The sequence below is a fragment of the Morus notabilis genome, unplaced genomic scaffold (genome assembly GCF_000414095.1).
Source record: "Morus notabilis unplaced genomic scaffold, ASM41409v2 Scaffold1103, whole genome shotgun sequence".
NCBI lineage: Eukaryota > Viridiplantae > Streptophyta > Magnoliopsida > Rosales > Moraceae > Morus > Morus notabilis.
Window position 1 is genome coordinate 186,084 of NW_010366098.1, and position 15,347 is coordinate 201,430.

The 15,347-nt window shown below is 35.7% G+C and overlaps 1 protein-coding gene across 1 annotated transcript; it reads right to left on the bottom strand.

Annotated features, from left to right (window-relative positions):
- Positions 1 to 12,938: 12,938 nt before the first annotated feature.
- On the bottom strand, positions 12,939 to 15,047 carry LOC21410793 (probable acyl-activating enzyme 6). The gene has a single exon (XM_010109397.2). It carries the CDS (start codon positions 14,896 to 14,898, stop codon positions 13,234 to 13,236), a length of 1,665 nt encoding a protein of 554 aa, XP_010107699.1. The 5' UTR covers positions 14,899 to 15,047; the 3' UTR covers positions 12,939 to 13,233.
- Between the last annotated feature and the right edge of the window lie 300 nt (positions 15,048 to 15,347).

The window sequence follows — 15,347 nt, forward strand, 5'->3', positions numbered from 1 at the left end:
CTAATATTTATTCAATAATCCAATATTTTTCTTCATTCTCGTAGAGCTGGTTAATTAATAAAAATGAGAAAAATAACCAATGGTTAATAAGACATCTACTTATCCCCTAAAAAAAAAGATCTACTTACTGAAAAAAAAAAAAGCTTCAGAATAAATTAGATTTATTTTTCACAATATTTTATTATTATTTTGAGTGGTTCCATTCACACTCTTTTTACTTTTCACACACTCATTCTAAATACACATTACACATAATTTTAAAAGAATTAAATTTACTTTTTACACACTACTATCATTTTAAGATTACCCGTAACTATTTTTATTAAAATAATTAATTCTTGTCCACTTCACTTTTCTTTTCACATCCACTATTTTATTTTAATTTGTTTTCTAAATAGTATTATTTCTCTATCCATTCATATCTTCTTTTTTTTTCCTTGTTGAACTTTTGGGTGTGAAGTCTTTTTTCAAAACTAAAAGAAAAAGAAAAAATAAATAAAAGATGAAACCAGAAAAAAAAGATAATCCAACTTTATAAAAAACGGAATAAAAAACAAAATAAAATTATTAGTCTTTAAAAAAATAATAAAAAATATAAACATGAAATAAAAAAACAAAATAAAAATCGTCATACAACTAATAGCAAAGAAAATTTTATTATATCAATGCAACTTTTAAGAATAGTCATTAAAAAAGTGAAAATTAAAGTTTTTTTTTTATAAATTTTAAAATAGTAATAGTTTATAATTTAGGATATCACATGTGGGGTGTGTTGAGAGAGATAAAAACTATATAATTAATTTTTTTGAATTAAATTTAAATACACAATTCTTTTATCATTGTGTGTTAGGGTCTTTTTGTCATAAGAACATTTAAAGTAAAAGAGGGTGTGAAGAGTAAAAAATGATGTGTGAATAGAACTACCATATTATTTTTTAGGAGAATTTTATGTAATAAATATTTTTCATCATCAGATGATTCAGATTTGTAAATGTTTTTATTTTAATATAATTTTGAATAGATTTAACTTTCGAAACAATGTACATTAATTATAAACCCCAACCGTAAAAAAAATGCATTTTTTAAAATATGATTTAGTTTTTTATTGAAATTTATATATGATTTGTTGTTTATAGGTCAGTCATCCCATCTAATTGTTCCATTTATGGTCCCATTAATAAAACACAACCACATTGTACAAGTTTTTGTTGGCTGTTTAATTAACCATGTTCCTAAACTTTGTACTCCATGGATTAATTAAGCATGGCTTTAGGCTAGAAAAAATATATGATGCGATTGAAAGATATTTCAAAATCTTTTATATATGATGTACTGAAAGACTCTTCTTATTAAATACAGATACAAACTTTCTTAAAATAAATGTAAAAGATAAACCACTGTGATTAATCATCATGGCTATAAGACTCTTCCCCAAACACTTTTTTTTTTCTCTTTTTTTTTTAAATTTAATTGGATACGCGTGACCATCTTTTTCATTATAGAAAGATCTATGATTTTTTTTAGGTAATATATAAGGATGCATGATCATACTGTGCATTCACAATGAATATTTACTTTAACAGCCTGGTTAAATTAGTTCGATCCAGTGACCGAATCAAGATATTTCTCTTGCATCACAATTTTCATTTGCAATAGAATTTGTAAGAATACTATATAGGTGGTTTTAATAGTTGTTCTAATATTTATTTATTAACAGGTATTATTGTTTCAGTCACAAGTTATTAATCTAATGCTTGTAATAAATTAAATAATTTACTAAAAAAATAAATCATAATTAATAAAATTAAATTTTTATCATGTTACGTCATCAAATTTTTATATTTACAGGTGACCACTATAAAAACGTAATTATTAAAAACACGTCCATATATATGCATATATATTTTAACGTATGTGGAAGTCGTCAAATTATGTCAACGTCATATCAAAATAAAACAAAAATACTGAGATTTAATAAATTTGTTGAAAATTTGACTATTTAAGTTTATACCATAACAATATAATTATTCTTTTCACAATCCTCATAGAATAGACGAAAATTTTTCCAATATTTCTGAGTTTTTCACCGAAATTTCTGTAATTCTAAGGTTCCAAAATATTTTCTCAAATATCTACTGAAATTTATCAAAAATACACCTAAAAGATTTTTAGAATCTTAGAAATTCTAACTTTCAATGAAAATTTCGGAAATATCAAAGAATTTTTACGCACTTTTGGAGAAAATATCCGTAAATATGAGAGTGTATCGGTAAAAATATTAATTTCGTATAGATATATTTTTTATACAAACTTATTTATTAATGTATCTCTTTTAAAGTTTATTATATTCCAAAACGCCAAAAAAATATATATTAAATGTTAAAATATATATTTATATTTTTCATAATTTTTTTTTTCGATATTTCTACTGTTGATATTTTCTCCGAAATTTCTTTACCGTCAAACAGGACAATCATAACTAAAAAGGCCCAGCAGTAATCTCGTGAACTGTCACCCGTGAGGAGATTACAAGTGCTACATCTACGTAGGACAAAGCGGCTAGGTAATTAGAAACTTTATAGAGGAAGAAATAATTATTCGTAATGATATAAATATGCATGCCACCATAATCCACACTGAAATTAAGGACCTTAACGAGCGGCTGAATTATGCTAAAATCCTGTTGCCTTTTCCCAACCAACCAACACGTAGCCTTTATAAAAAAAATACTAGAGAAAATTATGATTCAAAATCATTCTTAATTTATATGTATTTTTTATGAGAAAAAATACTGCAATAAGTTACGAACTATAATCTGAATCTTGACACGGATTCTTACTCTAAACACAAGATCCAGAGACAAATGCTCTATGGTGCCTATTGGTCATACTTCATAACTCTTTTTTTTTTTTTCGACTCTCAAATTCATAATAAAAATGGTATTCATCTTTGTAAAAATAAATCTCTATCACTTATAAAATAATGAGTCTTATTAAATTAGATATCATCTACTCATTTAATAAGATTTACTTTATGTGAGTAGTAGAATTTTAATTTTACAGATGAATAAAAGTACTCAATTCGTAGTTTTTTCACTTTAGGAGTCGATAAATTTTAAGATCTTTAAAATAAGTTTAGTAGAATTTTATAGATGTAATACCACAATAAATTCATATCTAACTACACCTTAAGATATAGAGTTTTAATTTCCCTCGCATTTTTTTTTGAAAAAGTATGCAGATAATGTATAAATTGAAAGAGTAAAACAATATCAGTACTTGAGTTGGACTAAAGAAGTTATTGATTTAAGAGATTGATAAAGAGGTTATTTATGGTATCCCACTTGGTTCTATGGAGAGAGAGAGGATCGCCTGTTATGGAATTACGCAGAGAAAGGAATCTACACCGTTTGTTCGGGCTATAAGGTGGAACTGAGTAGAAGAATGGTGGCTAGTTGGTTCTAGTCGGAATTTCAGATTCATGTTGGTGGAAGAAATTATGGAGACTTCGCATTCCGAATAAGGTCAAAATTCACCTTGGAGATCCTTTCATAATGCTCTTCCCAATTATGTGAATCTGGTTCACAGGGGAATCAAATGTCCTGTTATTTGCTCTCAATGTGTTATGGGGCAGCTCAAACGTTGAAAAAATGTGGAACAATTGCACTATCAAGCCGATTCTAGAGTCTTTATAGAAGGGGGCCTTTCGATACACTTTGCTTACATATGGCTAATAAAGGCTGTTTTGGAAGTCTTCTGTGTGAGAATATGAACATTTGGATGAGCATGAACTCCTTTTTCAAGAACATTGCGGCCTCATTTGTTTCGTTTGTTTAAGTTGAGAAAGATATATTTGACAATACGGGACGGGTGATGGATTTTTTCAATACCTGTAATTTTATTGAAGCTACTGCCAAGCAAAAAAAAAAAAATTACAGGAGACTACTCACTAGAAGAATTATGCATATTAGCTACAAGAAATATATATACTGACGCATTTTTCCCTTGTTATAAAGGCACCTACAACGACGACTTTTTCGTCGCTAAGCCCAATCAAAGTAGGTCGAAGGGTTTTTTGTAGCAGGCCTCCGACCTACTTTGACCGAGAATTGATGGTGAAAATTAATATTGATGGGGCAGTTAGGAAAGGGCTGGATTTTACAAGGTTTGGAGTGGTCATTACGGATGGCTTTGGTGTGTAGGGTTGTTCATGGGTTAGGTTGGTGCGGGATATGATTTTTTTTCTCCGTCCTATAGGGTGCGGGTTACACATATTTAACCCCAACGATGTTAGAATTTTTTCACAACCCAACGATGTTCGGGTTGGGTTGGGACGGTGCGGGGTGGGTTGGGTGGTCGGTTTCAACATTCAAAAAATTAAAGACTTAAAGTTCAATCTAACATTCAAAGTTCATAATCAAATAGAAAGAGCAACCATTCTTATGAGTCCATCTAACATCAAACATGTAGCAAAGCAGTCCATCCAACATCAAATATAATGTAAACATAAATTAGTCTACACTCATAAATTAGTCTTAACATAAAGCAAACATAGATGCTTAATTCAAATCCATCTAAAGCAAGCATCGCAATAACAACAATCCTTATCAGTCCACACCCATAGGCTCTTCAATGGTTGTAGTAGGACATGAAGTTGAGTTATCTACAAGAGAAATGAAAATAGCTTAAGTAATAATTTGGATAGTTAGTTTAGACATATGTTGTGCAAGTTGGGTTGCGGATTGCGGGTTGTTATGGGCCCAACCCACAACCCACCCCAAACACTTCGGGCCAGAGGTATAATGGGCCGAAAATTAAAAAATAATCCTGCGGGTTGCTTTTTTTGGATTGGGTTAGGACGGTGCGGAATGGGTTTGCGGGTTGTTCAGGTTTATGAACACCCCTATTGGTGTGGTTTTAGCTGCAACATTGAGGAGTGCAGTTAGCTTGGCAATGTGGCTATACTAGCTGGATTTTAGAATCGGATGCAGTTATTGTTATTAGAGCAATTCAAGGTAAACCTGGTATGGGTCAAGATCAAGTTGTGGTAGATACTAGATGGTATCAAACAGACGCTTTGTCAAGCAAAATGGAAGTGTTTGCCACCCCTTAATAGGAATGGCGTCGTTTACTTCTAGCCAGTTATGCCTTTTCAGTTTGGTTGGACACTATTCCTTTGGAAGATTCAAATTATGATTTACATGTATTTTTTATGAGAAAAAATATTATAACGAATCATGAACTATGATTCAAATTATAATTTGAATCTTCCAACCAAGCATCCTTTAAATAGTTGCATAGTGCATACGTAATTTAGTGACAAACCTACGCCCATTAATATAGTGGATTCAATCATTCTACTTTGGATGTGTAATGGACTTATCATGCCTTGGACTTTCCATAGAGTATGGAAATGAGATATTTTAGGCTTCCTAGTTCCTGCCATGTATTTTTCACATGGATCGATATTTGCAAGAGCAATTTAAACGATTACTTTTTATGACACGATGCCAACTAAAGTTAGACACGGTAAGATCATTTTGCCCCTTTTAATTAGTTTGTTGATGTTCTCTCCTTTTAAGAAGAAGAAGAAGAGGAAAAAAAAAACCCTAGGTTCTCATCCTTTCTCCAAACCTTCCCCAATCTCTCAATGCCTCTCACTCCGCCTCTTTTGCCGGCCTCCGCCTCTTTCGCCGGCCTCCGCCTCTTTCGCCGTCGTTTCCTTCTCGCCAAGTGCCTAGAGATTGCACCGCCGTGAGAAGTTTTGCATCACCGACGTAGTGAAACCAAAGCAAGAGTGCCGGGAGATCCGGACCGAGATCACTACAACATCGTGATGGTTTTGCAGAGCTCTTCGCCATCTTTCATATCAGAGCTTTTAACCACCTCTGACTCGATCTCTCGCACTATTCGCCGCCAGATCCGGCTTATTCTCACAAATCCGCCACAGGTCCCATCTATCCAATGTGCTAGAGATTTCATGATGTTTTGCGATTTTTTTTTTCAAAATTTTCAACATTTTATGGACTTTTTATGTGTATTTTTTCTAGTTTTAGTGGATTTTTTGTTGTTGTAGTGATGTCTTCTTCGGCCGCTAACAGCGGTTTTTGGCGTTATGAGCCGGTACCTTAGTGGATACTGATCCATGACTCGATGGCTACCAGTCGGTAACCGGTACCGCGGCAGATACCAATCTGTATCTCAAACAGATACCAGTATTGTAGTCGGATACCATTTTGTTTTATGGTGTCTACCGACCCGTTGCCGATGCGAAAAATTTGGCCGCCGACGTGATCGACAATATCTAGAGAAACGACCTTTGGTTGCCGCCTTAGTTCAAGGGAAGTTGGTCGCCGCCGACTTGGTCGGGAGAAATTTGGGTGGTTGTTTGTTCGTCTGAGATATTTTTGGAGTGACATGGGTAGGGGTAGAATTGGTAGCAAACAAAAGAAAAGTCGTCGCATTGTGATGATTAGTGAAATGGTTTTTTTGCGCTAGCAAAAATCGAAGATCCTTGCTTGAATTTTGTGGCAGTTGTCTATAAGGTCCTATGAAAATTAGGCTGGATCGCAAGTTATTGTCTTTCTTCTTTTTTTTTTTTTTTTTTTTTTTTTTTTTTTTTTTTTATTTTAACAATTTGATTTTTGCTTGTACTGAAAGTCTCTTTAATTTTTTCTTGACAATTTAATTTTTCATGGATCATGGTATCACTTCTTCTTGAAGATCCTTATAATCGATCTGCCTTTAAATTTTTGTAGGTTCTGATTCTTTGTGTATTATTATTATTATTATTATTCTAATTTCCGGTGACTATGATCTTTTAATACTATGCTTCTTAAATTTTAAAAAGTAATGTCCGTTTTTTTTTTAACTTTATTTCTTTAATAAGTTTTATCTTTTTGTTATAATAAGTGATATAAATCGTCATATATTAAGTACATAATCTATTTGAGGAGAATATTATCGTAAATTAACCTAGAACAATCCTAAATTATTAAACAAACTCAAATGTGTTAAAAAAATTCATTTTGTTGATTTTTTTATTTGTGTTAGGGTCAAAACTTTTCCCTCAAAAAGAAAAATTTGAGAAAAAATCAAGCATTTTCTTTTCTTGATATGCATAATAATCAGCTCTCTCTCTCTCTCTCTCTCTCGGGTCGAAACTTTTCCCTCAAAAAAAAAAATATGAGAAAAAATCAAGCCTTTTCTTTTCTTGATATGCATAATAATCATCTCTCTCTCTCTCTCTCTCTCGGGTCGGAACTTTTCTCTCAAAAAGAAAAATCTGAGAAAAAATCAAGCCTTTTCTTTTCTTGATATGCATAATAATCATCTCTCTCTCTCTCACTCACACACACACACACACATTTTTACCTTTTAGTTGTGTTAGGCTTGTCTAACACTAATACAATTACAATCTTCTACATTTCTTTGCCAAACAAAACAGAAGAATTTTAGAAACAAGAGTATTACACGAAGAAATGGATAGTTTGTATATGAAAATAGAGATTCATGCAATAACGTTGCCGATCAAGGTGATCGGAGGAGGCCTTGCAGCGGGGAAATCACCGGAGACGACAACGATGACCAAGAAGATGACGTCATTTTTGAGATTCTCATTCAAGTATACGTTGATATCGTTCTGGCCTGAAAAAGGAGGTGGAGGAGGATGAGGAGAAGGTAGATACGATGAAACTTGTTGAACGAGGTGAGGAAAAAAAGAAACAAAATGGGAGCAAAAATGGTGAATTTTTTCAATATAAATGAGGAATTATCTGATTAGGAGGGTATAAGTATAATTGCGCTTTAAATTATCACTAAATAAGTGACACGTGACAATTCTGTCACTCATTGTAACAGAATGATAAAACTTATTAACGGAAAAAAATTTGGGGGAACAGATGTTACTTTTTAAAATTTAGAGAGTAAAATGTTACAAATATCATAATTTAGAAAGAATTTTTAAAATTAAAATTAAAATTAAAATTAAAATTATTAAAATTAAAATTAAAATTATTATTAAAATTATTATTAAAATTAAAATTATTATTATTATTACTATTAGTATTACTAGTACTGCTACTGCTACTGCTACTACTGCTACTGCTATTGCTACTGCTACTACTACTGCTACTGTTGTTGCTACTGCTACTAATACTACTGCTATTACTATTACTGCTGCTATTACTATTACTATTACTATTACTATTACTATTACTATTACTATTACTATTATTACTATTACTATTATTATTACTACTATTAGTACTACTATTACTATTACTATTACTACTATTACTACTATTATTATTATTACTATTACTATTACTACTATTATTATTACTATTACTATTACTACTGCTATTACTATTACTATTACTATTATTATTATTACTATTACTATTATTATTATTATTGCTAATATTATTACTATTACTATTATTATTACTATTAGTATTACTATTATTATTATTATTATTATTATTATTATTTTAAAAAGCTCTTTCTTCTCCTCAAAATTTTGCCTACCTTTGAAAATAATTGTACCGTGTTATTATTTTGACAGCTAAGTACTGCAATAACTCAATATTGGCTTTTTAAATTAAAAAAAAAAAGAGAATGTACCGTAATTATTTTGACAACTACATAAAAACAGGATAATTATCAATTCGAGAAAGTGGCCCATTTATAAATATTCGATATTCAATTGTTCAAGCCTCTTCTCACGTTGCTGAGGTTATTTATAGTTTTTTTTAGTGTTTTGTTAATTTTAATAAAATCGTTTTTGTTTATTTTAGGTTTATGTGTTTATAATTATAGAGGTGGTTTTTTTATATTTTTGTTTACGTGTCTGAACTAGTTATTGACGGTGTGTATTAAATTACATTTAAAATTATTTTTAGACCTTGTCGTTAATAAGAATTTAGTCTCAGTCGATTAGTTTTATTCATTGACTATAATAGTTTTCTTTTAATGAGTTTTGAACGAACTCAATTTTATTTGTACTGAACATGTCTTTTCTTATTCAATCTCAATACTTGTATTTATTTTTGTGCTTCATATATTATTATTGGTAGATTTAATTTATGTGTATGGTCGAATTTTGTTGTAGTTGATGGTTATTTAGTAAAAAAACCTTTTCTACAAAAAAAAAAAAAAAAAAAAAAATTGTCCGAGGGAATACCCAGTAAGCCAATTGTTGATTAAAAAAACCAAACAAACAAAAAAACAAAACAAAAAAAAAGGTTTGAAATTTATCTCTTTTGTCCCAATAAGTTTCAGATTAACACGTACTGCCACCAATTTCGGTCCCCAACTTTTCTCAGTATTGATATTTTATTAAGACCAAGAACGACCAAACTTTGTTAAGAATATATCAAGAATGATGAAATATTTTAAACGAAGTCGTAAACATGCTCCTAAATTCGCTTTATTGCTCTATAATTTAACATTAGTAACAGTTGCGTGATATAATCATTACAAGAATACTCAACAAAATAGAGAATGACTTGAGAACAGTATAATCATTCCCTTCAAAAAGGAAAAGAAAAAAAGACCCCCGTTTCTTTAAAAAAAAAGATTAAGATAGACTGATTTTCTTGTAACTTAAGGATTAAAATAGGGAATAACTTAAGAACAGTATAAGCATTCGGTGTTATAACTAGAGATGTCAAACGTGCTGTGTTGGGCCGGCACGGCACGTTTGACCCCAGACCCGTTGCAGGCTTGGGCCGTGTCTGGCATGACCCTGCACAGTGCAAGGTCGTGCTAGAGCCAGGCCTGAGGAAAAAATCTCAGGCCCGCGGTCCTAGTCCATAAGGGCTAGGCCCGAGCCTAGGCCCAAGCCCTTGTAATTTTTTTTTTCTAAAATTTAATTAAAAAAGAAAGAAAATATGTCGTATACCCCTAAAAGATGTGATTTTATTGAATTGAGATAATACGAATAAATACACATAAATGTCTGCCTCGTTAAAAACCTTGCCAAGTAAAACCCGTGGGGAGATCGGGACAAAACCTTAGTGAAGGAAAAAAGAGTGCAGTAGGAATAGTAAATTACAAACCTAAGTGCTTCCAGAAGATTATGTTATTTCTAAGTTAGAAAAATAGTCTTGCATTAAATCGTCCGTGTATTGTTGTTTTCGTCTTCTGACATCTTCTCAGTCTTTAACGCACATTAGCCCCTCCAAGATATCTGGATGCATTATGCTTCTCATCTCGTCAAGAATTCAGTTACTTGCACGAAATGCTTGATTTGATGCTACCATTAACATTAGAGTTGTCAAAATGTCACGAGCTATTACAGACAGTGTTGGAAAACGATCTGTCTTGCTCTTCCACCACCGTAAGATGTCTAGTTTGTCATCATCGATTACAAAATTTGCTTCAAGATATTTTACCAGTTCGGTAGATGCTTGTGTTGATGACGATCTTGCTGTTTTCTTTTTCTTCTTCAAGAAACTCCACCACGATCCTTTAGGCCCCGAACTGCTAGTTGACGTCGAAGTTCCCTGTTCTTTTTTACATGTGTTGTATTTTGCTTCATACAAACTAAATACATTTTCTAACATTTTCTTAGCGTCAGTCATAGTTAGTTGCATATCAATTCTTAAATTTTCTACTGTAGCAGTCATCAAAGATTCAGTTTCATCTACTCCGCACCTAGGATCTAAAATGGTTGCTAATGCATATAACATAGGACAACCTGACCAATAATTTTAAAATTTAGTTTCAATTAGCTTAACTACGTCTCTAAAAAGTACTGTATCCTTATAATAAGAAAATGTTTCTAAAATATTAAATAGTGGATGAAAAGCTAAATGTGCAGTAGGATAATAAACTCCAAAAAGTAATTCAGTTGCATTGTAAAAAACTTCTAGGAATTTAAAAAAGTACTCACCAATTTGCCAACCTGTATCGAAAATTAAAAGTTGATCATTTTTACTATTTACATACGTTGTGATGAGCTCTAAATATGGGAGTGCAACCTTCAACATTAAATAGGTGAAATTCTACCCATGTCTCACGTCAGTTGGGAACTTTCTTAGGCGCATCTGACTGTTCCTGCAGTATTGTTTGAATTCTTGGAGACGAGTTTCAAAACTAGATATGAAGGATAAAGATTCTCTAATATTTGTTAGATTAGCTGAAATATGTTCAATTCCTACCTGAACTACTAAATTGATTACGTGACACGCACACCATTGATTAAAAATTTCCCCCCAAATGCTAGTTTCAAACTATGTTTAAACATGTTAATTGCAGCCGTGTTAGTTGACGCATTATCAAAAGTAATAGTTAAAACTTTATCTTCTATCCCATAAAACCTAAAAATTTCCATTATTGTACTAAAAATAAATGATGCGTTATGAGGATATGGACATAAAAAAAAAACCTATTATTCTTTTTTGTAAAACCCATTCGTCATCAACATAATGCGCCGTGACGCATAAATATCCAGTTTTATTGCACCCCTCCAATAGATCAGAAGTACAAGATACTGTAGCATTAAAAGTCCTAAAATTATCAACAAGAGATTGTCTCATTGCATAAATTATTTTTATGCAATCAGAATGAGTTGTGTTTTTACTTACCCGTTTAAAATATGGGCAGAAGGCTGTCTGTATGAATTCTTTGAACGACGTATCATCTGCAAAAGAAAGAGACAATTCGACACTAGCTAGAAATTTAGCTAGTGCCTCACGAGCACGTTGTACATCGTATGTAAAATTTTGCAACCCATGTGATGTGAGTGATAGTGTTTATTGGTGGGAATCCACACTCCCACCTTGGTGCAATGGTAGACATACTTTTTAATGTCTATCCAGATGACCAGTACCCCCACCATTTTTATTAGAAAAGGTTTTCTACAATACTTACATACCGCACAAATTTTTATTTCACCTATTTTTAGATTTGATCAGGGCTCCTCTGTGAAATGTTGCCATGCAGGAGAAGTTCGCGGTCTTTTCCCCTGGTGCGTTCTCCAACTTCCTCCCTGTGCACTGAAGCATTATTTACCGGGGCATTTTCTGGTTCAGTGGGGTTGGGAGGCATCATTTCATCCTCAAAAAATGGCTCATCACCAAGCTCATGAAGAGTAGTAAAATCAGGAAAGTTTGATGTGGCCATTTTCTGGAAATTGATTGAACTTAAACTTTGTAAATAAAAGAGCAAGAAAATGAGTAATCATGAGAAAAAAGCTTAGAATCAAAATCAAAGAGACAAGATGAGACATAGAATGAGAGTGAGATGAGAAGTTGAGAGTGAATTGTTGTGTGGGATTTAGGGCGAAATTAATGGGTATTTATAGGGGATTTTTTTAGGGGATTTTCGGATTGTGATCGTTGGGCCCTTCGCGGGCCCAACGGTCGGCCCGTGACGGGCCAAACAGGAGGCCCGTTATAGTCCTAACGGGAGGCCCGTCATATGCCTAATGGGAGGCCCGTCATGGGCCGACCGTTGGGTCCGCGAAGGGCCCAACGATCACAATTTGAACGGGCTTTAGGATGTTTCGCGGGCCTGGGCTGGGCCGAACAGGGGTCGAATCCAGGCGTGGGCCGAACTAGGCTTAGGCCGGGCTGCAGGCCTTCACGGGCTTGGGCCGCGGACTGAGAAGCCAAGGCTTAGCCCTAGCCCATCAAACATGCCGGGCCAGCACGGCGCGTAACAGTACTGTACCAGGTCGTGCCGAATCTAGCACTGTTACGGGCTGGGCCGGGCCGTCCATAGATGGCCCGGCCCATTTGACAACCTAATTATAACAATTAACAGCAGCAACCGCTGCCACCGCCGCCGACTAAGTGTTGTACATTTTGTTTGAAAAATTTTCCAAGATTCTAAATATGAAAAATATGAAGTAGCTATGGGAAAAAAAAAACCGAGACGACATATTTATATTAAATTAAAACTATATAAGAATGATGATAAATATTTTGCGGCCTAATAATGTTTTAATTACACCATAAAACTAATCGATGATATAAAATGAATCTTTTAATTACACCATAAACTAATCGATGATGATATATAGAAACTAGAGTGTATCTAATCTGTGTAGACCATTCCTTGGAATTGACGTTCTATTTAATGTGTGATTTTGAACACATATTTGCCCGTATTATTTTTCTTTTTCTTACAGACGACAGGTAGGGAAGAATAGTAATATTTTCATTATCCAAACAATTTGACGTAACGTAAAAACAAGACATTTATCACCCAAAAAGTCGCCACGACATCACACCCGGCTCCGCCTAGCGCCGGCGGGGCCCATGGCTTTGGCAATCTCTCTAAGCACGAACTTCTGAATCTTGCCAGTGGACGTCTTCGGCAGCTCAGCCTTAAACACCACCGTCTTCGGCACCATGTAGTGCGGCAGCTTACTCCTGCAGTAGTCCATGATCTCCTTCTCCGTCGGCCTCTTCTCCGCCGCTGGTGACTCTTTCAAGCTCACGAAGGCGCACGGCGTCTCTCCCCAGAACTCGTCGGGCCTCGCCACCACCGCCGCCTCATAAACACCCGGAAACCCGTAAATCACCGACTCCACCTCCACGCTGCTGATATTCTCCCCGCCGCTTATGATCACATCCTTGGACCGGTCCTTAATCTCCAAATACCCGTCGGAGTGCATAACTCCGACGTCTCCGGTGTAAAACCAGTCTCCGGCCATGCACTTGGCCGTGCCTTCCGGATCCTTCAGATACCCCAGCATCACCGACCCGCCTCTCAGAACAACCTCCCCGAGGGTATTCCCGTCATTTCGCACTTCCGCTCCGGTCTCCGGGTTCACCACCGCGAGCTTAGTGAGCCCCACCGTCCCCACCCCTTGTCTCGCCTTCAGCCTCGCTTGCTCCGTCGCCGGTAGCCGGTTCCAGTGTCGTTTCCACGCACACGAAACCACTAACCCCGCCGTTTCGGTCAGCCCGTACCCGTGACTGACAACGAAACCCAGTGTCTCCGTCCGGAAGAGAATCGCTGCCGGCGGAGGAGCCCCGGCGGTGAGAATCTGGACCGGATTCTTCAGCTGGTCTTTAGCACCGTTGGATATCATGTTGAGCACGACTGGTGCTCCGCATAAGTGAGTGACATCATGCTTTCTGATCATGTCGTAGATCGTCGGCGCGTCGAATTTGCGGAGGCAGATGTTGGTGCCTCCCACGGCTGCCATCCCCCACGGGAAGCTCCACCCGTTAGCGTGGAACATCGGGAGAGTCCAGAGGTACACCGGCTGCTTCGGGACTCCCCAGTCGATGAGCGAATCAACTGTCATGATGAAAATTCCCCTGTGGCAGTGCACGACTCCCTTCGGAGATGACGTCGTTCCGGACGTGTAGTTCAGCACTATCGGATCCCACTCGCTCTGCGGCCGGACCCACTCGAAGCTCGGATCGCCTCTCTCCACCAACTCCTCATAGAAAATCAGATTTTGATGATCATGAATTTTATCATCAACATCATCAGGACCGTCGGTTATGAGGACCAGGAGAGGGATCGGGGTTTGGGAAGGGAACAAGGAGAGCGCGTCGAGAAGGAGGGCGCGTGAGAGGTGGTCGACGAAGACGAGCTTTGATTCGCTGTGACGGAGGAGGACGGAGATGGTGCGGGCGTCGAGGCGGGTGTTGACGGCGTTAAGGACGGCGCCAGCCATGGGGACGGCGAAGTGGAGCTCGTACATGTGGGGAAGGTTTGGGGCGAGGACGGAGACGACGTGGCCAGGCTTGATGCCGAGAGATGCGATGGAGGAGGCCAAGCGGAGACATCGACGGTGGGTTTGGGACCAGGTGTAGGTGGTGTCGTTGTAGACGATAGAAGCGCAGTCGCCGTACACGGTGGCTGCTCTTTCTAGAAAGCCAAGGGGAGTAAGTGGAGATGAGTTCGCTGCTCTTGGCTTTAACTCTTCCATGATCGATGATGCTCTTGACTTGATGGATTTTGTGAGGTTCTTGGCGTCGCGGAGGGAAGGGAGATGAAAATTGGGTTTTGTTTTTCTAAAGATGTGTGGAGATGAGATTCGTTTGTTGTCAGAAGCCTTGATTTGACCTTTACATATTCTAAAATATACTTGTGATGATATCTATATTTTATGGAGTAATCTTATACCTGACTCACTGGTGGGGCCACTCTCTACGTGAGTGTTTATAGAAATTCCGATCGGGGATTAAAAAAACACATTTTTGTATTTATTAGGGCTTGTGGTTATCTATATCTACGATTATGTGATGAAATTATCACAACACCCCCATATTTAAGGGACATCATTGACTACAAATATTATACTAGTGTTTTTATTGTACTTTGAATAGTTCTAAAAAATTCCGTCTGTGTCCCTCCACTTTTACTTTTACCGTTTCA

What these genes read in the sequence shown, in the direction of transcription:
- LOC21410793 (XM_010109397.2), bottom strand. Translation starts at nt 14,898, where the DNA reads ATGGAAGAGTTAAAGCCAAGAGCAGCGAACTCATCTCCACTTACTCCC.